Source organism: Salvelinus alpinus, chromosome 31, assembly GCF_045679555.1.
Source record: "Salvelinus alpinus chromosome 31, SLU_Salpinus.1, whole genome shotgun sequence".
NCBI classification, from domain to species: Eukaryota; Metazoa; Chordata; class Actinopteri; order Salmoniformes; family Salmonidae; genus Salvelinus; species Salvelinus alpinus.
In genome coordinates, this window is record NC_092116.1 from 42,297,373 (window position 1) to 42,322,468 (window position 25,096).

At 46.5% G+C, this 25,096-nt stretch overlaps 1 protein-coding gene across 2 annotated transcripts in view; it reads right to left on the minus strand.

Annotated features, from left to right (window-relative positions):
- Positions 1-24,263, minus strand: part of LOC139561882 (uncharacterized) — a 189,959-nt gene extending 165,696 nt beyond the window's left edge. For both annotated transcript variants that reach the window (XM_071379270.1, XM_071379269.1), the window contains exon 1: positions 24,014-24,263. In XM_071379270.1, the coding sequence (XP_071235371.1) occupies positions 24,014-24,191 (178 nt within the window). In that variant the 5' untranslated portion in view covers positions 24,192-24,263. The remainder of the gene's footprint in view (positions 1-24,013) is intronic.
- Positions 24,264-25,096: the final 833 nt, after the last annotated feature.

Consider the following 25,096-nt stretch of genomic DNA (forward strand, 5'->3'; position numbering starts at 1 on the left):
AGTTATATACTGTAGAGGACATTACTAGTCAGGTTAGATGTAGAGTTATATACTGTAGAACAAGAGGACATTACTAGTCAGGTTAGATGTAGAGTTATATACTGTAGAACAAGAGGACATTACTAGTCAGGTTAGATGTAGAGTTATATACTGAAGAGGACATTACTAGTCAGGTTAGATGTAGAGTTATATACTGTAGAGGACATTACTAGTCAGGTTAGATGTAGAGTTATATACTGTAGAGGACATTACTAGTCAGGTTAGATGTAGAGTTATATACTGTAGAACAAGTGGACATTACTAGTCAGGTTAGATGTAGAGTTATATACTGTGGAGGACATTACTAGTCAGGTTAGATGTAGAGTTATATACTGTAGAGGACATTACTAGTCAGGTTAGATGTAGAGTTATATACTGTAGAGGACATTACTAGTCAGGTTAGATGTAGAGTTATATACTGTAGAGGACATTACTAGTCAGGTTAGATGTAGAGTTATATACTGTAGAGGACATTACTAGTCAGGTTAGATGTAGAGTTATATACTGTAGAGGACATTACTAGTCAGGTTAGATGTAGAGTTATATACTGTAGAACCAGAGGACATTACTAGTCAGGTTAGATGTAGAGTTATATACTGTAGAGGACATTACTAGTCAGGTTAGATGTAGAGTTATATACTGTAGAACAAGAGGACATTACTAGTCAGGTTAGATGTAAAGTTATATACTGTAGAACAAGAGGACATTACTAGTCAGGTTAGATGTAGAGTTATATACTGTAGAACAAGAGGACATTACTAGTCAGGTTAGATTTAGAGTTATATACTGTAGAGGACATTACTAGTCAGGTTAGATGTAGAGTTATATACTGTAGAGGACATTACTAGTCAGGTTAGATGTAGAGTTATATACTGTAGAACAAGAGGACATTACTAGTCAGGTTAGATGTAGAGTTATATACTGTAGAGGACATTACTAGTCAGGTTAGATGTAGAGTTATATACTGTAGAGGACATTACTAGTCAGGTTAGATGTAGAGTTATATACTGTAGAACAAGAGGACATTACTAGTCAGGTTAGATGTAGAGTTATATACTGTAGAACAAGATGACATTACTAGTCAGGTTAGATGTAGAGTTATATACTGTAGAACAAGAGGACATTACTAGTCAGGTTAGATGTAGAGTTATATACTGTAGAGGACATTACTAGTCAGGTTAGATGTAGAGTTATATACTGTAGAGGACATTACTAGTCAGGTTAGATGCAGAGTTATATACTGTAGAGGACATTACTAGTCAGGTTAGATGTAGAGTTATATACTGTAGAACAAGAGGGCATTACTAGTTTACATCCGGCGCCGAAACGAGATGGCCGCCTCGCTTCGCGTTCCTTGGAAAATATGCAGTATTTTGTTTTTTTATGTGTTATTTCTTACATCGGTACCCCAGGTAATCTTAGGTTTCATTACATACAGTCGGGAGGAACTACTGAATATACGATTAACGTCAACTCATCATCGTTCCTACCAGGAATATGACTTTCCCGAAACGGATCCAGTGTTTTGCCTTCCACCCAATACAATGGATCTGATCCCAGCCGGCGACCCTACGCGACGCCGTAAAAGGGGCAAACGAGGCGGTCTCCTGGTCAGGCTTCGGAGACGGGCACATCGCGCTCCACTCCCTAGCATACTACTCGCCAATGTCCAGTCTCTTGACAATAAGGTTGATGAAATCCGAGCACGGGTAGCATTCCAGAGAGACATCAGCAACGTGCTCTGCTTCACGGAAACATGGCTAACTCAAGAGACGCTAACGGAGTCGGTGCAGCCAGCTGGTTTCTTCATGCATCGCGCCGACAGAAACAAACATCTTTCTGGTAAGAAGAGGGGCGGGGGGGTATGCCTTATGATTAACGAGACGTGGTGTGATCATCATAACAACACACAGGAACTCAAGTCATTCTGTTCACCTGATCTAGAACTCCTCACAATCAAATGTCGACCGCATTATCTACCAAGGGAATTCTCTTCAATCATAATCACAGCCGTATATATTCCCCCCCAAGCAGACACATCGATGGCCCTGAACGAACTTTATCTGACTCTTTGTAAACTGGAAACCACACACCCTGAGGCTGCATTCATCGTAGCTGGGGATTTTAACAAGGCTAATCTAAAAACAAAACTCCCTAAATTCTATCAGCATATCGATTGTGCTACCAGGGCTGGAAAAACCCTAGATCATTGTTATACTAACTTCCGCGACGCATATAAGGCCCTCCCCCGCCCTCCTTTCGGAAAAGCTGACCACGACTCCATTTTGTTGATTCCAGCCTACAAACAGAAACTAAAACAACAAGCTCCCGCGCTCAGGTCTGTTCAACGCTGGTCCGACCAATCTGATTCCACGCTTCAAGACTGCTTCGATCACGCGGATTGGAATATGTTCCGCATTGCGTCCAACAACAATATTGACGAATATGCTGATTCGGTGAGCGAGTTCATTAGGAAGTGCATTGACGATGTCGTACCCACAGCAACGATTAAAACATTCCCAAACCAGAAACCGTGGATTGACGGCAGCATTCGCGTGAAACTGAAAGCGCGAACCACTGCTTTTAACCAGGGCAAGGTGACCGGAAGCATGACCGAATACAAACAGTGTAGCTATTCTCTCCGCAAGGCAATCAAACAGGCTAAGTCCCAGTACAGAGACAAAATCGAGTCGCAATTCAACAGCTCAGACACAAGAGGTATGTGGCAGGGTCTACAGTCAATCACGGATTACAAAAAGAAAACCAGCCCCGTCGCGGACCAGGATGTCTTGCTCCCAGACAGGCTAAACAACTTTTTTGCCCGCTTTGAGGACAATACAGTGCCACCGACACGGCCCGCTACCAAAACCTGCGGGCTCTCCTTCACCGCAGCCGAGGTGGGTAAAACATTTAAACGTGTTAACCCTCGCAAGGCTGCAGGCCCAGACGGCATTCCCAGCCGCGTCCTCAGAGCATGCGCAGACCAGCTGGCTGGTGTGTTTACGGACATATTCAATCAATCCTTATCCCAGTCTGCTGTTCCCACATGCTTCAAGAGGGCCACCATTGTTCCTGTTCCCAAGAAAGCTAAGGTAACTGAGCTAAACGACTACCGCCCCGTAGCACTCACTTCCGTCATCATGAAGTGCTTTGAGAGACTAGTCAAGGACCATATCACCTCCATCCTACCGGACACCCTAGACCCACTCCAATTTGCTTACCGACCCAATAGGTCCACAGACGACGCAATCGCAACCACACTGCACACTGCCCTAACCCATCTGGACAAGAGGAATACCCATGTGAGAATGCTGTTCATCGATTACAGCTCAGCATTTAACACCATAGTACCCTCCAAACTCGTCATCAAGCTCGAGACCCTGGGTCTCGACCCCGCCCTGTGCAACTGGGTCCTGGACTTCCTGACGGGCCGCCCCCAGGTGGTGAGGGTAGGTAACAACATCTCCACCCCGCTGATCCTCAACACTGGGGCCCCACAAGGGTGCGTTCTGAGCCCTCTCCTGTACTCCCTGTTCACCCACGACTGCGTGGCCATGCACGCCTCCAACTCAATCATCAAGTTTGCGGATGACACTACAGTGGTAGGCTTGATTACCAACAACGACGAGACGGCCTACAGGGAGGAGGTGAGGGCCCTCGGAGTGTGGTGTCAGGAAAATAACCTCACACTCAACGTCAACAAAACAAAGGAGATGATTGTGGACTTCAGGAAACAGCAGAGGGAGCACCCCCCTATCCACATCGACGGGTCAGTAGTGGAGAAGGTGGAAAGTTTTAAGTTCCTCGGTGTACACATCCCGGACAAACTGAATTGGTCCACCCACACAGACAGCGTTGTGAAGAAGGCGCAGCAGCGCCTCTTCAACCTCAGGAGGCTGAAGAAATTCGGCTTGTCACCAAAAGCACTCACAAACTTCTACAGATGCACAATCGAGAGCATCCTGTCGGGCTGTATCACCGCCTGGTACGGCAACTGCTCCGCCCACAACCGTAAGGCTCTCCAGAGGGTAGTGAGGTCTGCAGAACGCATCACCGGGGGCAAACTACCTGCCCTCCAGGACACCTACACCACCCGATGTCACAGGAAGGCCATAAAGATCATCAAGGACAACAACCACCCGAGCCACTGCCTGTTCACCCCGCTATCATCCAGAAGGCGAGGTCAGTACAGGTGCATCAAAGCAGGGACCGAGAGACTGAAAAACAGCTTCTATCTCAAGGCCATCAGACTGTTAAACAGCCACCACTAACATTTAGCGGCCGCTGCCAACATACTGACTCAACTCCAGCCACTTTAAAAATGGGAATTGATGGAAATTATGTAAAAATGTACCACTAGCCACTTTAAACAATGCCACTTAATATAATGTTTACATACCCTACATTACCCATCTCATATGTATATACTGTACTCTATATCATCTACTGCATCTTGCCATCTTTATGTAATACATGTACCACTAGCCACTTTAAACTATGCCACTTTATGTTTACATACCCTACAGTACTCATCTCATATGTATATGCCGTACTCTATACCATCTACTGCATCTTGCCATGCCGTTCTGTACCACCACTCATTCATATATCTTTATGTACATATTCTTTATCCCTTTACACTTGTGTGTGTGTGTAAGGTAGTAGTTGTGGAATTGTTAGGTTAGATTACTTGTTGGTTATTACTGCATTGTCGGAACTAGAAGCACAAGCATTTCGCTACACTCGCATTAACATCTGCTAACCATGTGTATGTGACTAATAAAATTTGATTTGATTTAGTCAGGTTAGATGTAGAGTTATATACTGTAGAACAAGAGGACATTAATAGTCAGGTTAGATGTAGAGTTATATACTGTTGAACAAGAGGACATTACTATGTATACCACCCCTCAAAGCCTGGTTCCTCTGGTCTACCCAGTACAGCCAGTAGAGGACTGGTCACCCCTCAAAGCCTGGTTCCTCTCTACCCAGTACAGTCAGTAGAGGACTGGTCACCCCTCAGAGCCTGGTTCCTCTCTACCCAGTACAGCCAGTAGAGGACTGGTCACCCCTCAGAGCCTGGTTCCTCTGGTCTACCCAGTACAGCCAGTAGAGGACTGGTCACCCCTCAAAGCCTGGTTCCTCTCTACCCAGTACAGCCAGTAGAGGACTGGTCACCCCTCAGAGCCTGGTTCCTCTGGTCTACCCATTACAGCCAGTAGAGGACTGGTCACCCCTCAAAGCCTGGTTCCTCTCTACCCAGTACAGCCAGTAGAGGACTGGTCACCCCTCAGAGCCTGGTTCCTCTCTACCCAGTACAGCCAGTAGAGGACTGGTCACCCCTCAGAGCCTGGTTCCTCTCTACCCAGTACAGTCAGTAGAGGACTGGTCACCCCTCAGAGCCTGGTTCCTCTGGTCTACCCATTACAGCCAGTAGAGGACTGGTCACCCCTCAGAGCCTGGTTCCTCTCTACCCAGTACAGTCAGTAGAGGACTGGTCACCCCTCAGAGCCTGGTTCCTCTGGTCTACCCAATACAGCCAGTAGAGGACTGGTCACCCCTCAGAGCCTGGTTCCTCTCTACCCAGTACAGCCAGTAGAGGACTGGTCACCCCTCAGAGCCTGGTTTGTATGTAAGTAAGCAACTTACTGTAGAGTTTAGGGGTTAGAGGTTATGGTTAGAGGGTTTTGTATTTGTATTTATTATTATGCTGCCAAAGCAGCTAGTCTTCCTAATGTCCATTAAAATTAAGGCAGTTTATACCATTTTAAAAACATTACAATATATTCACAGATTTCAGAACACACTGTGGTCCCTCAGGCCCACCACTACCACATATCTACAGTACTAAATCCATGTTTATGTATCGTGTGTGTGTGTGTGTGTGTGTGTGTGTGTGTGTGTGTGTGTGTGTGTGTGTGTGTGTGTGTGTGTGTGTGTGTGTTTGCCTATGTTTGTGTTGCTTCACAGTCCCCGCTGTTCCATAATGTGTTTTTTTAATCTGTCTTTAAAATCTGATTTTACTGCTGCATCAGTTACAGCTTGGTGCATTCAACATGTTATTAATGTTAGCTCTCTGTGTACATCCAAGGGCCAGCCGTGCTGCCCTGTTCTGAGCCAACTGCAAGTCCAGGTGAGACAAAACTAGGACCTGCCTTGTTGATAGTTAACTTCTGATGGATGAGAGGCGCTAGTTCCGCGTTTGGATGAGAAGCGTGCCCAGAGTAAACTGCCTGCTACTCAGGCCCAGAAGCTAAGATATGCATATTATTAGTAGATTTGGATAGAAAACACTGAAGTTTCTAAAACTGTTTGAATGATGTCTGTGAGTATAACAGAACTCATATGGCAGGCAAAAACCTGAGAAAAAAATCCAACCAGGAAGTGGGAAATCTGAGGTTTTCAACTCTTTGCCTATCGAATATACCGTGTAAATTTGGTCCGATTGCACTTCCTAAGGCTTCCACTAGATGTCACCAGTCTTTAGAACCTTGTTTCAGGCTTCTACTGTGAAGGGGGAGAGAATAAGAGCTGTTTGAGTCTGGGGTCTGGCAGAATGCCATGAGAGCTCATATAAAGACAAAGGAATTGTCCGGTTGAAACATTATTGAAGATTTATGATAAAAACATCCTAAAGATTGATTCTATACATCGTTTGACATGTTTCTACGAACTGTAATATAACTTTGACTTTTCATCTGGACTAAGTGTGCCTGCGCCTCATGAATTTGGATTTGTAAACTAAACGCGCTAACAAAAGGAGGTATTTGGACATAAATGATGGACTTTATCGAAAAAACAAACATTTATTGTGGAACTGGGATTCCTGGGAGTGAATTCCGATGAAGATCAAAGGTAAGTGAATATTTATAATGCTATTTCTGACTTTTACTGACTCCATAACATGTCAGATATCTGTATGGGATTTTGTGTGTGCGCGCTGTACTCAGATTATTGCATGGTTTGCTTTTTCCGTAAAGCTTTTTTGAAATCTGACACAGCGGTTGCATTAAGGAGAAGTATATCTTTAATTCCATGTATAACACTTGTATTTTCATCAACATTTATGGTGAGTATTTCTGTAAATTGATGTGGCTCTCTGCAAAATCACCGGATGTTTTGGAAGCAAAACATTACTGAACGTAACGTGCCAATGTAAACAGAATTTGGGATATAAATATGAACTTTATCGGACAAAACATACATGAATTGTGTAACATGAAGTCCTATGAGTGTCATCTGATGAAGATCAAAGTTTAGTGATTCATTTCATCTCTATTTCTGCTTTTTGGCTGGAAAAATGGCAGTGTTTTTCTGTGACGAGGTGCTGACCTAACATAATTGCATGGTATGCTTTCGTCGTCAAGCCTTTTTGAAATCGGACACTGTGGTGAGATTAACAACAAGTTTATCTTTAAAATGGTGTAAAATACATGTATGTTTGAGGAATTTTAATTATGAGATTTCTGTTGTTTGAATTTGGCGCTCTGCACTTTCACTGGCTGTTGTCATATCGATCCCGTTAACGGGATTTCAGCCCATCTCATCCCTAAGAAGTTTTAAGGCAGAGCAGCGGTTTATTATGGACAGACTTCTCCCCATTTTAGCTACTGTTGTATCAATATGTTTTGACCAGGACAGTTTACAATCCAGGGTTACTCCATTAGGTTTAGTCATCTCAACTTGTTCAATTTCTACATTATGTATTCCTAGAAGTAGTTGAGGTTTAGGGTTTAGTGAGTGTTTTGTTCCAAATACAATGCTTTTAGTTTTATAAATATTTAGGACTAACTTATTCCTTGCCACCCATTCTGAAACTAACTGCAGCTCTTTGTTAAGTGTTGCAGTCATTTCAGTCTCTGTAGTAACTGACATGTCTAGTGTTGAGTCATCCACATAACATGTCGTTAGAAAAGTTGAAAAAAGCAATGGGCCTAAACAGCTACTCTGGGGAATGCCTGATTCTACCTGGATTATGTTGGAGAGGCTTCCATTAAAGAAACCCTCTGTGTTCTGTTAGACAGGTAACTCTTTATCCACATTATAGCAGGGGGTGTAAAGCCATAACACTGTTTTTCCAGCAGCAGACTATGATCAATAATGTCAAAAGCTGCACTGAAGTCTAACACAACAGCCCCCACAATCATTTTATCATCAATTTCTCTCAGCCAATCATCAGTCGTTTGTGTAAGTGCTGTGCTTGTTGAGTGTCCTTCCCCCGTGCTGAACGTCTGTTGTCAATTTGTTTACTGTAAAATAGCATTGCATCTGTGTTATGGGATTTTTATGAATAATGACTAAAACATGTATACATTTGAATTAAACAGAATGAGAACGCTACAGAATACTACTATGTTACTGTATGAATGAATCTTATTATAATCATAAATGCTGAATGTAATGTGTTCCTTGTTAGAAAGAATGGGTTTATCTTCAGACAGGCTAGAATGATGTGTCTACCCAGGGAGGGGGAAGACCTTGGGTTGGTTGTAGATAGTTTAACAGGTGGCAGACAGTAATGAGAACTCCAACTATACGGCCATTGTATCCGAGAGGAGGATGGACATTAAAACCTATGACATCATCTTTATTATATGTGACGACCCTCCCACTCTGTCTGCCGTATTCTCTCTTTGTTCTTGTTTCCTTATTAGGATGCTGGTGGGCGGAGTTAGGGAGGGTCGTCAGCTACATGGGAAACACCTGGAGCCCGGTGTCTCCCAGGATAAATACACCACTTCCCCATTCATGGAGGAGGCTCTCTCCATGCAGACACACCTGGGCCTGGTGTCTCCCAGGATAAATACACCACTTCCCCATTCATGGAGGAGACTCTCTCCATGCAGACACACCTGGAGCCCAGTGTCTCCCAGGATAAATACACCACTTCCCCATTCATGGAGGAGACTCTCTCCATGCAGACACACCTGGGCCTGGTGTCTCCCAGGATAAATACACCTCTTCCCCATTCATGGAGGAGACTCTCTCCATGCAGACACACCTGGAGCCCAGTGTCTCCCAGGATAAATACACCACTTCCCCATTCATGGAGGAGACTCTCTCCATGCAGACACACCTGGGCCTGGTGTCTCCCAGGATAAATACACCACTTCCCCATTCATGGAGGAGACTCTCTCCATGCAGACACACCTGGAGCCCAGTGTCTCCCAGGATAAATACACCACTTCCCCATTCATGGAGGAGACTCTCTCCATGCAGACACACCTGGGCCTGGTGTCTCCCAGGATAAATACACCACGTCCCCATTCATGGAGGAGACTCTCTCCATGCACACACCTGGGCCCAGTGTCTCCCGGGATAAATGCACCACTTCCCCATTCATGGAGGAGACTCTCTCCATGCAGACACACCTGGGCCCAGTGTCTCCCAGGATAAATACACCACTTCCCCATTCATGGAGGAGACTCTCCAACACACCTGGGCCCGGTGTCTCCCAGGATAAATACACCTCTTCCTCATTCATGGAGGAGACTCTCCATGCAGACACACCTGGAGCCCGGTGTCTCCCAGGATAAATACACCACTTCCCCATTCATGGAGGAGACTCTCTCCATGCAGACACACCTGGGCCCGGTGTCTCCCAGGATAAATACACCACTTCCCCATTCATGGAGGAGACTCTCTCCATGCAGACACACCTGGGCCCAGTGTCTCCCAGGATAAATACACCTCTTCCCCATTCATGGAGGAGACTCTCTCCATGCAGACACACCTGGAGCCCAGTGTCTCCCAGGATAAATACACCACTTCCCCATTCATGGAGGAGACTCTCTCCATGCAGACACACCTGGGCCCGGTGTCTCCCAGGATAAATACACCACTTCCCCATTCATGGAGGAGACTCTCTCCATGCAGACACACCTGGGCCCAGTGTCTCCCAGGATAAATACACCACTTCCCCATTCATGGAGGAGACTCTCCCCATGCAGACAGACCTGGGCCCAGTGTCTCCCAGGATAAATACACCTCTTCCCCATTCATGGAGGAGACTCTCTCCATGCAGACACACCTGGAGCCCGGTGTCTCCCAGGATAAATACACCACTTCCCCATTCATGGAGGAGACTCTCTCCATGCAGACACACCTGGGCCCGGTGTCTCCCAGGATAAATACACCACTTCCCCATTCATGGAGGAGACTCTCTCCATGCAGACACACCTGGGCCCAGTGTCTCCCAGGATAAATACACCTCTTCCCCATTCATGGAGGAGACTCTCTCCATGCAGACACCGGTGCCCGGTGTCTCCCAGGATAAATACACCACTTCCCCATTCATGGAGGAGACTCTCTCCATGCAGACACACCTGGAGCCCAGTGTCTCCCAGGATAAATACACCACTTCCCCATTCATGGAGGAGACTCTCTCCATGCAGACACACCTGGGCCTGGTGTCTCCCAGGATAAATACACCTCTTCCCCATTCATGGAGGAGACTCTCTCCATGCAGACACACCTGGAGCCCAGTGTCTCCCAGGATAAATACACCACTTCCCCATTCATGGAGGAGACTCTCTCCATGCAGACACACCTGGGCCTGGTGTCTCCCAGGATAAATACACCACTTCCCCATTCATGGAGGAGACTCTCTCCATGCAGACACACCTGGAGCCCAGTGTCTCCCAGGATAAATACACCACTTCCCCATTCATGGAGGAGACTCTCTCCATGCAGACACACCTGGGCCTGGTGTCTCCCAGGATAAATACACCACTTCCCCATTCATGGAGGAGACTCTCTCCATGCACACACCTGGGCCCAGTGTCTCCCGGGATAAATGCACCACTTCCCCATTCATGGAGGAGACTCTCTCCATGCAGACACACCTGGGCCCAGTGTCTCCCAGGATAAATACACCACTTCCCCATTCATGGAGGAGACTCTCCAACACACCTGGGCCCGGTGTCTCCCAGGATAAATACACCTCTTCCTCATTCATGGAGGAGACTCTCCATGCAGACACACCTGGAGCCCGGTGTCTCCCAGGATAAATACACCACTTCCCCATTCATGGAGGAGACTCTCTCCATGCAGACACACCTGGGCCCGGTGTCTCCCAGGATAAATACACCACTTCCCCATTCATGGAGGAGACTCTCTCCATGCAGACACACCTGGGCCCAGTGTCTCCCAGGATAAATACACCTCTTCCCCATTCATGGAGGAGACTCTCTCCATGCAGACACACCTGGAGCCCAGTGTCTCCCAGGATAAATACACCACTTCCCCATTCATGGAGGAGACTCTCTCCATGCAGACACACCTGGGCCCGGTGTCTCCCAGGATAAATACACCACTTCCCCATTCATGGAGGAGACTCTCTCCATGCAGACACACCTGGGCCCAGTGTCTCCCAGGATAAATACACCACTTCCCCATTCATGGAGGAGACTCTCTCCATGCAGACAGACCTGGGCCCAGTGTCTCCCAGGATAAATACACCTCTTCCCCATTCATGGAGGAGACTCTCTCCATGCAGACACACCTGGAGCCCGGTGTCTCCCAGGATAAATACACCACTTCCCCATTCATGGAGGAGACTCTCTCCATGCAGACACACCTGGGCCCGGTGTCTCCCAGGATAAATACACCACTTCCCCATTCATGGAGGAGACTCTCTCCATGCAGACACACCTGGGCCCAGTGTCTCCCAGGATAAATACACCTCTTCCCCATTCATGGAGGAGACTCTCTCCATGCAGACACCGGTGCCCGGTGTCTCCCAGGATAAATACACCACTTCCCCATTCATGGAGGAGACTCTCTCCATGCAGACACACCTGGAGCCCAGTGTCTCCCAGGATAAATACACCACTTCCCCATTCATGGAGGAGACTCTCTCCATGCAGACACACCTGGGCCTGGTGTCTCCCAGGATAAATACACCACTTCCCCATTCATGGAGGAGACTCTCTCCATGCAGACACACCTGGAGCCCAGTGTCTCCCAGGATAAATACACCACTTCCCCATTCATGGAGGAGACTCTCTCCATGCAGACACACCTGGGCCTGGTGTCTCCCAGGATAAATACACCACTTCCCCATTCATGGAGGAGACTCTCTCCATGCACACACCTGGGCCCAGTGTCTCCCGGGATAAATGCACCACTTCCCCATTCATGGAGGAGACTCTCTCCATGCAGACACACCTGGGCCCAGTGTCTCCCAGGATAAATACACCACTTCCCCATTCATGGAGGAGACTCTCCAACACACCTGGGCCCGGTGTCTCCCAGGATAAATACACCTCTTCCTCATTCATGGAGGAGACTCTCCATGCAGACACACCTGGAGCCCGGTGTCTCCCAGGATAAATACACCACTTCCCCATTCATGGAGGAGACTCTCTCCATGCAGACACACCTGGGCCCGGTGTCTCCCAGGATAAATACACCACTTCCCCATTCATGGAGGAGACTCTCTCCATGCAGACACACCTGGGCCCAGTGTCTCCCAGGATAAATACACCTCTTCCCCATTCATGGAGGAGACTCTCTCCATGCAGACACACCTGGAGCCCAGTGTCTCCCAGGATAAATACACCACTTCCCCATTCATGGAGGAGACTCTCTCCATGCAGACACACCTGGGCCCGGTGTCTCCCAGGATAAATACACCACTTCCCCATTCATGGAGGAGACTCTCTCCATGCAGACACACCTGGGCCCAGTGTCTCCCAGGATAAATACACCACTTCCCCATTCATGGAGGAGACTCTCTCCATGCAGACAGACCTGGGCCCAGTGTCTCCCAGGATAAATACACCTCTTCCCCATTCATGGAGGAGACTCTCTCCATGCAGACACACCTGGAGCCCGGTGTCTCCCAGGATAAATACACCACTTCCCCATTCATGGAGGAGACTCTCTCCATGCAGACACACCTGGGCCCGGTGTCTCCCAGGATAAATACACCACTTCCCCATTCATGGAGGAGACTCTCTCCATGCAGACACACCTGGGCCCAGTGTCTCCCAGGATAAATACACCTCTTCCCCATTCATGGAGGAGACTCTCTCCATGCAGACACCGGTGCCCGGTGTCTCCCAGGATAAATACACCACTTCCCCATTCATGGAGGAGACTCTCTCCATGCAGACACACCTGGGCCCAGTGTCTCCCAGGATAAATACACCTCTTCCCCATTCATGGAGGAGACTCTCTCCATGCAGACACACCTGGGCCTGGTGTCTCCCAGGATAAATCCACCACTTCCCCATTCATGGAGGAGACTCTCTCCATGCAGACACACCTGGGCCCAGTGTCTCCCAGGATAAATACACCACTTCCCCATTCATGGAGGAGACTCTCTCCATGCAGACAGACCTGGGCCCAGTGTCTCCCAGGATAAATACACCTCTTCCCCATTCATGGAGGAGACTCTCTCCAAGCAGACACACCTGGAGCCCGGTGTCTCCCAGGATAAATACACCACTTCCCCATTCATGGAGGAGACTCTCTCCATGCAGACACACCTGGGCCCGGTGTCTCCCAGGATAAATACACCACTTCCCCATTCATGGAGGAGACTCTCTCCATGCAGACACACCTGGGCCCAGTGTCTCCCAGGATAAATACACCTCTTCCCCATTCATGGAGGAGACTCTCTCCATGCAGACACCGGTGCCCGGTGTCTCCCAGGATAAATACACCACTTCCCCATTCATGGAGGAGACTCTCTCCATGCAGACACACCTGGGCCCAGTGTCTCCCAGGATAAATACACCTCTTCCCCATTCATGGAGGAGACTCTCTCCATGCAGACACACCTGGGCCTGGTGTCTCCCAGGATAAATACACCACTTCCCCATTCATGGAGGAGACTCTCTCCATGCAGACACACCTGGGCCCGGTGTCTCCCAGGATAAATACACCACTTCCCCATTCATGGAGGGGACTCTCTCCATGCAGACACACCTGGGCCCAGTGTCTCCCAGGATAAATACACCTCTTCCTCATTCATGGAGGAGACTCTCTCCATGCAGACACACCTGGGCCCGGTGTCTCCCAGGATAAATACACCTCTTCCTCATTCATGGAGGAGACTCTCTCCATGCAGACACACCTGGAGCACGATGTCTCCCAGGATAAATACACCACTTCCCCATTCATGGAGGAGACTCTCTCCATGCAGACACACCTGGGCCCGGTGTCTCCCAGGATAAATACACCACTTCCCCATTCATGGAGGGGACTCTCTCCATGCAGACACACCTGGGCCCAGTGTCTCCCAGGATAAATACACCACTTCCCCATTCATGGAGGAGACTCTCTCCAGTCAGACACACCTGGGCCCGGTGTCTCCCAGGATAAATACACCACTTCCCCATTCATGGAGGAGACTCTCTCCATGCAGACACACCTGGGCCTGGTGTCTCCCAGGATAAATACACCACTTCCCCATTCATGGAGGAGACTCTCTCCATGCAGACACACCTGGGCCCGGTGTCTCCCAGGATAAATACACCACTTCCCCATTCATGGAGGAGACTCTCTCCATGCAGACACACCTGGAGCCCGGTGTCTCCCAGGATAAATACACCACTTCCCCATTCATGGAGGAGACTCTCTCCATGCAGACACACCTGGGCCTGGTGTCTCCCAGGATAAATACACCTCTTCCCCATTCATGGAGGAGACTCTCTCCAACACACCTGGGCCCAGTGTCTCCCAGGATAAATACACCACTTCCCCATTCATGGAGGAGACTCTCTCCATGCAGACACACCTGGGCCCGGTGTCTCCCAGGATAAATACACCTCTTCCCCATTCATGGAGGAGACTCTCTCCATGCAGACACACCTGGGCCTGGTGTCTCCCAGGATAAATACACCTCTTCCCCATTCATGGAGGAGACTCTCTCCATGCAGACACACCTGGGCCCGGTGTCTCCCAGGATAAATACACCACTTCCCCATTCATGGAGGAGACTCTCTCCAGTCAGACACACCTGGGCCCGGTGTCTCCCAGGATAAATACACCACTTCCCCATTCATGGAGGAGACTCTCTCCATGCAGACACAACTGGAGCCCGGTGTCTCCCAGGATAAATACACCACTTCCCCATTCATGGAGGAGACTCTCTCCAACACACCTGGGCCCAGTGTCTCCCAGGATAAATACACCTCTTCCCCATTCATGGAGGAGACTCTCTCCATGCAGACACACCTGGGCCCGGTGTCTCCCAGGATAAATACACCTCTTCCCCATTCATGGAGGAGACTCTCTCCATGCAGACACACCTGGGCCGGGTGTCTCCCAGGATAAATACACCACTTCCCCATTCATGGAGGAGACTCTCTCCATGCAGACACACCTGGGCCCGGTGTCTCCCAGGATAAATACACCTCTTCCCCATTCATGGAGGAGACTCTCTCCATGCAGACACACCTGGGCCCGGTGTCTCCCAGGATAAATACACCACTTCCCCATTCATGGAGGAGACTCTCTCCATGCAGACACACCTGGGCCCGGTGTCTCCCAGGATAAATACACCACTTCCCCATTCATGGAGGAGACTCTCTCCATGCAGACACACCTGGGCCCGGTGTCTCCCAGGATAAATACACCACTACCCCATTCATGGAGGAGACTCTCTCCAACACACCTGGGCCCGGTGTCTCCCAGGATAAATACACCACTTCCCCATTCATGGAGGAGACTCTCTCCATGCAGACACACCTGGGCCCGGTGTCTCCCAGGATAAATACACCTCTTCCCCATTCATGGAGGAGACTCTCTCCATGCAGACACACCTGGGCCCAGTGTCTCCCAGGATAAATACACCACTTCCCCATTCATGGAGGGGACTCTCTCCATGCAGACAGACCTGGGCCCAGTGTCTCCCAGGATAAATACACCACTTCCCCATTCATGGAGGAGACTCTCTCCAGTCACACACACCTGGACCCGGTGTCTCCCAGGATAAATACACCACTTCCCCATTCATGGAGGAGACTCTCTCCATGCAGACACACCTGGGCCCGGTGTCTCCCAGGATAAATACACCACTTCTCCATTCATGGAGGGGACTCTCTCCATGCAGACACACCTGGGCCTGGTGTCTCCCAGGATAAATACACCACTTCCCCATTCATGGAGGAGACTCTTTCCATGCAGACACCGTCATAGATTTTGTAGTGGCTTTTAGGTTGTTTGCTTTAGCACCTTTCAACATCCTGCATTATCACATTTATGCATGCAAAACACTCACTTACACTACTGATTACACACACACCATTGTTAATTGCATTTAGTTAATAAATCTCCACGTTGTCTCCCTTTTTGTTACGAACTTTGAGCCGGTTCATGACAAGTGGGGGCTCATCCTGGATCAGAACGTATTGGTTTGGGAGAACGTGGAGGTACGTGTTTGGTTTGCATATGTTGGTTGAGTCTGATAGGCCCAGTATTGGTTGCCTTTGTTTTTTGGTTTGTGTGCTGAGTTGGAGAGTATAATGCTTAGTTTCCATGCCCTGCCCAGCCTGGAAACTCTTGTTCTACTTTCTGTTGGGACATCAGTCTGAGGAGGTGAGTAATCGGCTGTGTACCTCAGTGGGAGATTTGGGTAGGGTAGTGGAACTTGCTACCCGGAGCTATAGCCTTTTACCCCTGATAGGCTTAGCGAATCTGCCAGCGTGCTGAGGAGTTTTTCCTTGCCAGCGGGCTACAGTGCGTAAATATGTCTGTGGACTGAGCAGTTGTCTCGGGGACACATCCGTGGCTTGGTGGAATCTGCCAGCGTGCTGGGGGGTTTATTTCCTTGCCAGCGGTGCGTAAATTCCCACCGCAAATCCGCATGAAGACGAGGGTTGAGTTACTGTAGGTTTTGGGGAAGCTCCGTATCTCATCTCTTCTGTGGTGCTCAGGGTGATTGTCATTTCTCGGGTTGTGGTCTGGTGTGCTCTATGGCGTCTTATGTAGATGAGTTCATTCGCTTTCCATCAGAGGAATTGTTAGAATCATGTACTAAAGAACAGCTGTTGAAGATCGCTGAACACTACAAGGTTGAAATTAGTGATAAACGTCTAAAGAATTCTATTAGGTTGATATTGAAGGCCAATCTGATGGAGAGTGGTATTCTTGAAGTTACCACTGGACCAGCCTCTGCTGAGGAGTCATCTCCCCGTAACGTTGCAATGGCCATTCCATCGGTTAGTCATGGTAGTCTTCTTTTTGAACAGCAGAAAGAACTGCTTCTGTTACAGCTAGTGCACGATCGTGAGAAGCTAGAGCACGACCGTGAGAAGCTAGAGCACGACCGTGAGAAGCTAGAGCACGACCGTGAGAAGCTAGAGCACGACCGTGAGAAGCTAGAGCACGACCGTGAGAAGCTAGAGCACGACCGTGAGAAGCTAGAGCACGACCGTGAGAAGCTAGAGCACGGTCGTGAGAAGCTAGAGCACGACCGTGAGAAGCTAGAGCACGACCGTGAGAAGCTAGAGCACGACCGTGAGAAGCTAGAGCACGACCGTGAGAAGCTAGAGCACGACCGTGAGAAGCTAGTGCACGACCGTGAGAAGCTAGAGCACGACCGTGAGAAGCTAGAGCACGACCGTGAGAAGCTAGAGCACGACCGTGAGAAGCTAGAGCACGACCGTGAGAAGCTAGAGCACGACCGTGAGAAGCTAGAGCACGATCGCGTAAAGTATGAAAAGGAATTAGCATTTAAACAAGATATGGAGCATGCTAAAATCAAGTTGCAACAAGAACGGATAGAGTTGATTAGGGAAGGAAAGATCTCAGGGGAGAGTTTGTTCTGGGAAGCTGACCCAGATTTACCCAGGGGTCGATCCTCTTTTGGTCGTGCCCCGGACACATTTGATATTGTTGGGAACTTACGGTTATTACCTCAGTTTAATGAAAAGGACCCTGAGACATTCTTTTTGTTGTTTGAGCGTGTTGCTGACGCTAGGAGTTGGTCTGATTCTGACCTTAATGTTGCAGTGTGTTGACTGGTAAAGCGCAGGAAGCATATTCAGCTCTTAGTGTACACGACAGTGTCAGTTATGATAAGGTTAAAACGGCTGTGTTACAAATTTATGAATTGGTCCCTGAGGCTTACAGCCAACGATTTAGAACTTTACAAAGGGATGATAAACAGACTCATGTTGAGTTGCGCGAGAGATTTCTTTACAGTTTAATCGCTGGTCTTCCGCCTCTGCAGTTGTGACTTTTTTGTGATCTGATTATGTTAGAGCAATTTAAGGACACAATCCCTGATCGTATTGCCACGTATATTAACGAATGAAAAGTAAAGAATGTTGCTGAAGCTGCGGTTTTAGCGGATGAGTATGTGTTGACTCACAAAAGTGTCTTTGCAGAGCCCCGTATTCGGAATGAGTGGGGGCGTTCGGATAGATTTGGGCTTCGCTCACCGAAATACTATGGTTCATGGGCAGAGTCCTATTCAACTAGGGTTGAGCCTGACTCTCGTGGTAAAGCTGACTTTGGGCAAGAGGGTCACTACTGTCAAGGTTCAGGTCATTGGAAAAACGAATGTCCGGTTCTCAGGGTAAATTCAGTATGCGTGATTACGTTAAATCTAAGCCTACGGCGTTAGCTGCGCCTGGTCTCAGCTCCAGGCGTGAAAGTCCATATTGACCCAGACTATTTACCTTTCATTACGGAAGGTTTTGTGTCTATATTAGGAAGTAAGGAATTAGTGACAGTTAAGATCCTGAGAGACACAGGTGCCTCTGAATCATTTGTGTTGGAGTCTGTGTTACCCTTTTTCAGCTGAGACTGATTCGGGGAATAGGTTTGAACACTCTGTCAGTTCCATTGCATAAACTGATGTTGGATTGTGGGCTGGTGAAAGGTGAGGTTGTTGTGGGGGTGCGTCCTTCGTTGCCTATTGAGGGTATCGACGTTATTCTCGGGAATAACTTGGCTGGTGAGCGTGTGTGGCCTGTCGTGTCACCATCTCTAGTCGTTTCCATAAAGCTGTCAGTTGTTGAGATTCCTGATGAGAGTGTACAGAGCTTCCCAGAGGTGTTCAGTTGTTGAGATTCCTGATGAGAGTGTACAGAGCTTCCCAGAGGTGTTCAGTTGTTGAGATTCCTGATGAGAGTGTACAGAGCTTCCCAGAGGTGTTCAGTTGTTGAGATTCCTGATGAGAGTGTACAGAGCTTCCCAGAGGTGTTCAGTGCGTGTGCAGTGACGCGTTCTATGGCGAACTGATGAACTAATGAGAATACCACAAAGAAGTAACCTGATGTAAAATGTACTATGATCAGTACTCTCGAGAATAAACGCTATTGATTGATTGATTTTGAAAACTGGTTTCTGTCCATTTACTGCTAATAAGTATCTTACAAATTCTTATGTATGGGCAGAGTGTTTTAATTGAATTGGTTGATAAACATATAGGAATTAAATTCCTTTAACAATCTGGTCAAACACTATTTTTTCCAGAAGTTTACTAGAGGTTGGTAACAGGCTGATTGGTCGGCTATTTGAGCCAGTAAAGGGGGCTTTACTATTCTTAGGTAGTGGAATGACTTTAGCTTCCCTCCAGGCCTGAGGGCACACACTTTCTAGTAGGATTAGAATGAAGAAATGGCAAATAGGAGTGGAAATATCGTCTGCTATTATCCTCAGTAATTTACCATCCAGATTGTCAGACCCTGGTGGCTTGTCATTGTTGATAGACAACAGTAATTTACCATCCAGATTGTCAGACCCTGGTGGCTTGTCATTGTTGATAGACAACAGTAATTGTTTCTCCTCTTCCACACTCACTTTATTGAATTCAAAATTACAATTCTTGTCTTTCATAACTTGGTCCGATATACTTGGATGTGTAGTGTCAGCATTTGTTGATGACATGTCATCCCTAAGTTTGTGTTGCCAATGAAAAAGTCATTAAAGTAGTTTGCAATATCAGTGGTCTTTGTGATGAATGAAAGTAGTTTGACAAATCAGTCATCTGATTCAATAAATGAAGGAGCCGAATTGGCTTTTTTCCCTAAATTGTATTTAAGGTGCTCCAAACCTTTCATTCTCTAAAGCTTTTTACTGCATGCATGATTTTACTGTCATTCTTTATATAATTTATTTTTGTTTCAGTAGTTTCTTCTTCTTTTTATTTAGTTTAGTCACATGATTTTTCAATTTGCAATACGTTTGCCGATCAGTTGGGCTGCCAGACTTAATTTCCATACCTTTTTCCTCATCCTTCTTTTTCAATTCCTCATCAATCCAATTTTACAGTCATTTTCTTAATGGTGTTTATTAGTAACTGGAATAAGTAGTTTCATAAATGTGTCAAGTGCAGCGTCTGGTTGCTCCTCATTACACACCACGGACCAAGAGCGTCTGGTTGCTCCTCATTACACACCACGGACCAGCAGCGTCTGGTTGCTCCTCATTACACACCACGGACCAGCAGCGTCTAGTTGCTCCTCATTACACACCACGGACCAGCAGCGTCTGGTTGCTCCTCATTACACACCACAGACCAGCAGCGTCTGGTTGCTCCTCATTACACACCACAGACCAACAGCGTCTGGTTGCTCCTCATTACACACCACAGACCAACAGCGTCTGGTTGCTCCTCATTACACACCACAGACCAGCAGCGTCTGGTTGCTCCTCATTACACACCATGGACCAGCAGCGTCTGGTTGCTCCTCATTACACACCACAGACCAACAGCGTCTGGTTGCTCCTCATTACACACCATGGACCAGCAGCGTCTGGTTGCTCCTCATTACACACCACGGACCAGCAGCGTCTGGTTGCTCCTCATTACACACCACGGACCAGCAGCGTCTGGTTGCTCCTCATTACACACCACAGACCAGCAGCGTCTGGTTGCTCCGCTTTAGGTGAGGCAGATGAACCTGTAGCCATATTACTTCAACAGTATTTAACATGAGATCCTCTCTAATCTTTACAGGAATGTGGTTCGCAACACCTCCCCCGTTGGCATTTCTGTATTTTCTGTAGATGTTATAACCATGTATTGCTACCACTGTATCATCAACGGTATTATCTAAGTGAGTTTCAGAGATGGTCAGAATATGAATGTTACAAGCAAGGTATTGACTTCATGGACCTTGTTTATTAGGTTAAATATGTTAATATGGGCTGTTTTTAGCACTGTTCTGGGTTTCTTGATTGTTTTAACGCTTTACTGGGAAGTTTATCAGAGGTAGACTTAGTCATGTTATTTACATTGGAGCTGATAGTGCAGGGTGAGCTGCAAAAAGTGGTCTTTCTACTGGGGCTCAGTGCCAACAGTGTAACTCTGATTACCACAACTCATGATTACCACATACCCTATACATACATACACAGCCGGAACCCAGCCGGAACCCAGCCGGAACCCAGCCGGAACCCAGCCGGAACCCAGCCGGAACACAGCCGGAACCCAGCCGGAACACAGCCGGAACACAGCCGGAACACAGCCGGAACACAGCCGGAACAAAGCTCCTGCAACGCTGGAAACGTTCAATAGCGTCCATGGATGGTATGTGTGATATGTAACCAGAGGTAGACAGGTTCTTACCCAGGTGATAGACTAGATAAGGTTTATATTCCAGTGATATGTAACCAGAGGTAGACAGGTTCTTACCCAGGTGATAGACTAGATAAGGTTTATATTCCAGTGATATGTAACCAGAGGTAGACAGGTTCTTACCCAGGTGATAGACTAGATAAGGTTTATATTCCAGTGATATGTAACCAGAGGTAGAGAGGTTCTTACCCAGGTGATAGACTAGATAAGGTTTATATTCCAGTGATATGTAACCAGAGGTAGACAGGTTCTTACCCAGGTGATAGACTAGATAAGGTTTATATTCCAGTGATATGTAACCAGAGGTAGAGAGGTTCTTACCCAGGTGATAGACTAGATAAGGTTTATATTCCAGTGATATGTAACCAGAGGTAGACAGGTTCTTACCCAGGTGATAGACTAGATAAGGTTTATATTCCAGTGATATGTAACCAGAGGTAGAGAGGTTCTTACCCAGGTGATAGACTAGATAAGGTTTATATTCCAGTGATATGTAACCAGAGGTAGACAGGTTCTTACCGAGGTGATAGACTAGATAAGGTTTATATTCCAGTGATATGTAACCAGAGGTAGACAGGTTCTTACCCAGGTGATAGACTAGATAAGGTTTATATTCCAGTGATATGTAACCAGAGGTAGACAGGTTCTTACCCAGGTGATAGACTAGATAAGGTTTATATTCCAGTGATATGTAACCAGAGGTAGACAGGTTCTTACCCAGGTGATAGACTAGATAAGGTTTATATTCCAGTGATATGTAACCAGAGGTAGAGAGGTTCTTACCCAGGTGATAGACTAGATAAGGTTTATATTCCAGTGATATGTAACCAGAGGTAGACAGGTTCTTACCCAGGTGATAGACTAGATAAGGTTTATATTCCAGTGATATGTAACCAGAGGTAGAGAGGTTCTTACCCAGGTGATAGACTAGATAAGGTTTATATTCCAGTGATATGTAACCAGAGGTAGACAGGTTCTTACCCAGGTGATAGACTAGATAAGGTTTATATTCCAGTGATATGTAACCAGAGGTAGAGAGGTTCTTACCCAGGTGATAGACTAGATAAGGTTTATATTCCAGTGATATGTAACCAGAGGTAGACAGGTTCTTACCGAGGTGATAGACTAGATAAGGTTTATATTCCAGTGATATGTAACCAGAGGTAGACAGGTTCTTACCCAGGTGATAGACTAGATAAGGTTTATATTCCAGTGATATGTAACCAGAGGTAGACAGGTTCTTACCCAGGTGATAGACTAGATAAGGTTTATATTCCAGTGATATGTAACCAGAGGTAGACAGGTTCTTACCCAGGTGATAGACTAGATAAGGTTTATATTCCAGTGATATGTAACCAGAGGTAGAGAGGTTCTTACCCAGGTGATAGACTAGATAAGGTTTATATTCCAGTGATATGTAACCAGAGGTAGAGAGGTTCTTACCCAGGTGATAGACTAGATAAGGTTTATATTCCAGTGAAATGTAACCAGAGGTAGACAGGTTCTTACCCAGGTGATAGACTAGATAAGGTTTATATTCCAGTGATATGTAACCAGAGGTATAGATGTTCTTACCCAGGTGATAGACTAGATAAGGTTTATATTCCAGTGATATGTAACCAGAGGTAGAGAGGTTCTTACCCAGGTGATAGACTAGATAAGGTTTATATTCCAGTGATATGTAACCAGAGGTAGAGAGGTTCTTACCCAGGTGATAGACTAGATAAGGTTTATATTCCAGTGATATGTAACCAGAGGTAGAGAGGTTCTTACCCAGGTGATAGACTAGATAAGGTTTATATTCCAGTGATATGTAACCAGAGGTAGAGAGGTTCTTACCCAGGTGATAGACTAGATAAGGTTTATATTCCAGTGATATGTAACCAGAGGTAGACAGGTTCTTACCCAGGTGATAGACTAGATAAGGTTTATATTCCAGTGATATGTAACCAGAGGTAGAGAGGTTCTTACCCAGGTGATAGACTAGATAAGGTTTATATTCCAGTGATATGTAACCAGAGGTAGAGAGGTTCTTACCCAGGTGATAGACTAGATAAGGTTTATATTCCAGTGATATGTAACCAGAGGTAGAGAGGTTCTTACCCAGGTGATAGACTAGATAAGGTTTATATTCCAGTGATATGTAACCAGAGGTAGACAGGTTCTTACCCAGGTGATAGACTAGATAAGGTTTATATTCCAGTGATATGTAACCAGAGGTAGACAGGTTCTTACCCAGGTGATAGACTAGATAAGGTTTATATTCCAGTGATATGTAACCAGAGGTAGAGAGGTTCTTACCCAGGTGATAGACTAGATAAGGTTTATATTCCAGTGATATGTAACCAGAGGTAGAGAGGTTCTTACCCAGGTGATAGACTAGATAAGGTTTATATTCCAGTGATATGTAACCAGAGGTAGAGGGGTTCTTACCCAGGTCGATGACAAGGTCAGGTTCCAGATCCAGTAGAATCCTGTAAAAGTCTGATTTCAGCTTGTCCTTGTCTAGAGCCTGGTACAACAGTCTCATCTGGTCCTGTCTGGTCCTGGCAGCACGGATCTCAGAGTACGTCTCAGAACGGATCAAGTAAAATGCTATGGGAATCACCATGGTAACATTCTGAATGAGGTAATCCTTGATTCTGTTCACAAACTGGACATCACCTAGACAGGAAAGAAAACAGATTTATATACTGTAGAACAAGAGGACATTACTAGTCAGGTTAGATGTAGAGTTATATACTGTAGAGGACATTACTAGTCAGGTTAGATGTAGAGTTATATACTGTAGAGGACATTACTAGTCAGGTTAGATGTAGAGTTATATACTGTAGAGGACATTACTAGTCAGGTTAGATGTAGAGTTATATACTGTAGAGGGCATTACTAGTCAGGTTAGATGTAGAGTTATATACTGTAGAACAAGAGGACATTACTAGTCAGGTTAGATGTAGAGTTATATACTGTAGAGGACATTACTAGTCAGGTTAGATGTGTTATATACTGTAGAGGACATTACTAGTCAGGTTAGATGTAGAGTTATATACTGTAGAGGACATTCCTAGTCAGGTTAGATGTAGAGTTATATACTGTAGAACAAGAGGACATTACTAGTCAGGTTAGATGTAGAGTTATATACTGTAGAGGACATTACTAGTCAGGTTAGATGTAGAGTTATATACTGTAGAACAAGAGGACATTACTAGTCAGGTTAGATGTAGAGTTATATACTGTAGAGGACATTACTAGTCAGGTTAGATGGAGAGTTATATACTGTAGAACAAGAGGACATTACTAGTCAGGTTAGATGTAGAGTTATATACTGTAGAGGACATTACTAGTCAGGTTAGATGTAGAGTTATATACTGTAGAGGACATTACTAGTCAGGTTAGATGTAGAGTTATATACTGTAGAGGACATTACTAGTCAGGTTAGATGTAGAGTTATATACTGTAGAGGACATTACTAGTCAGGTTAGATGTAGAGTTATATACTGTAGAACAAGAGGACATTAC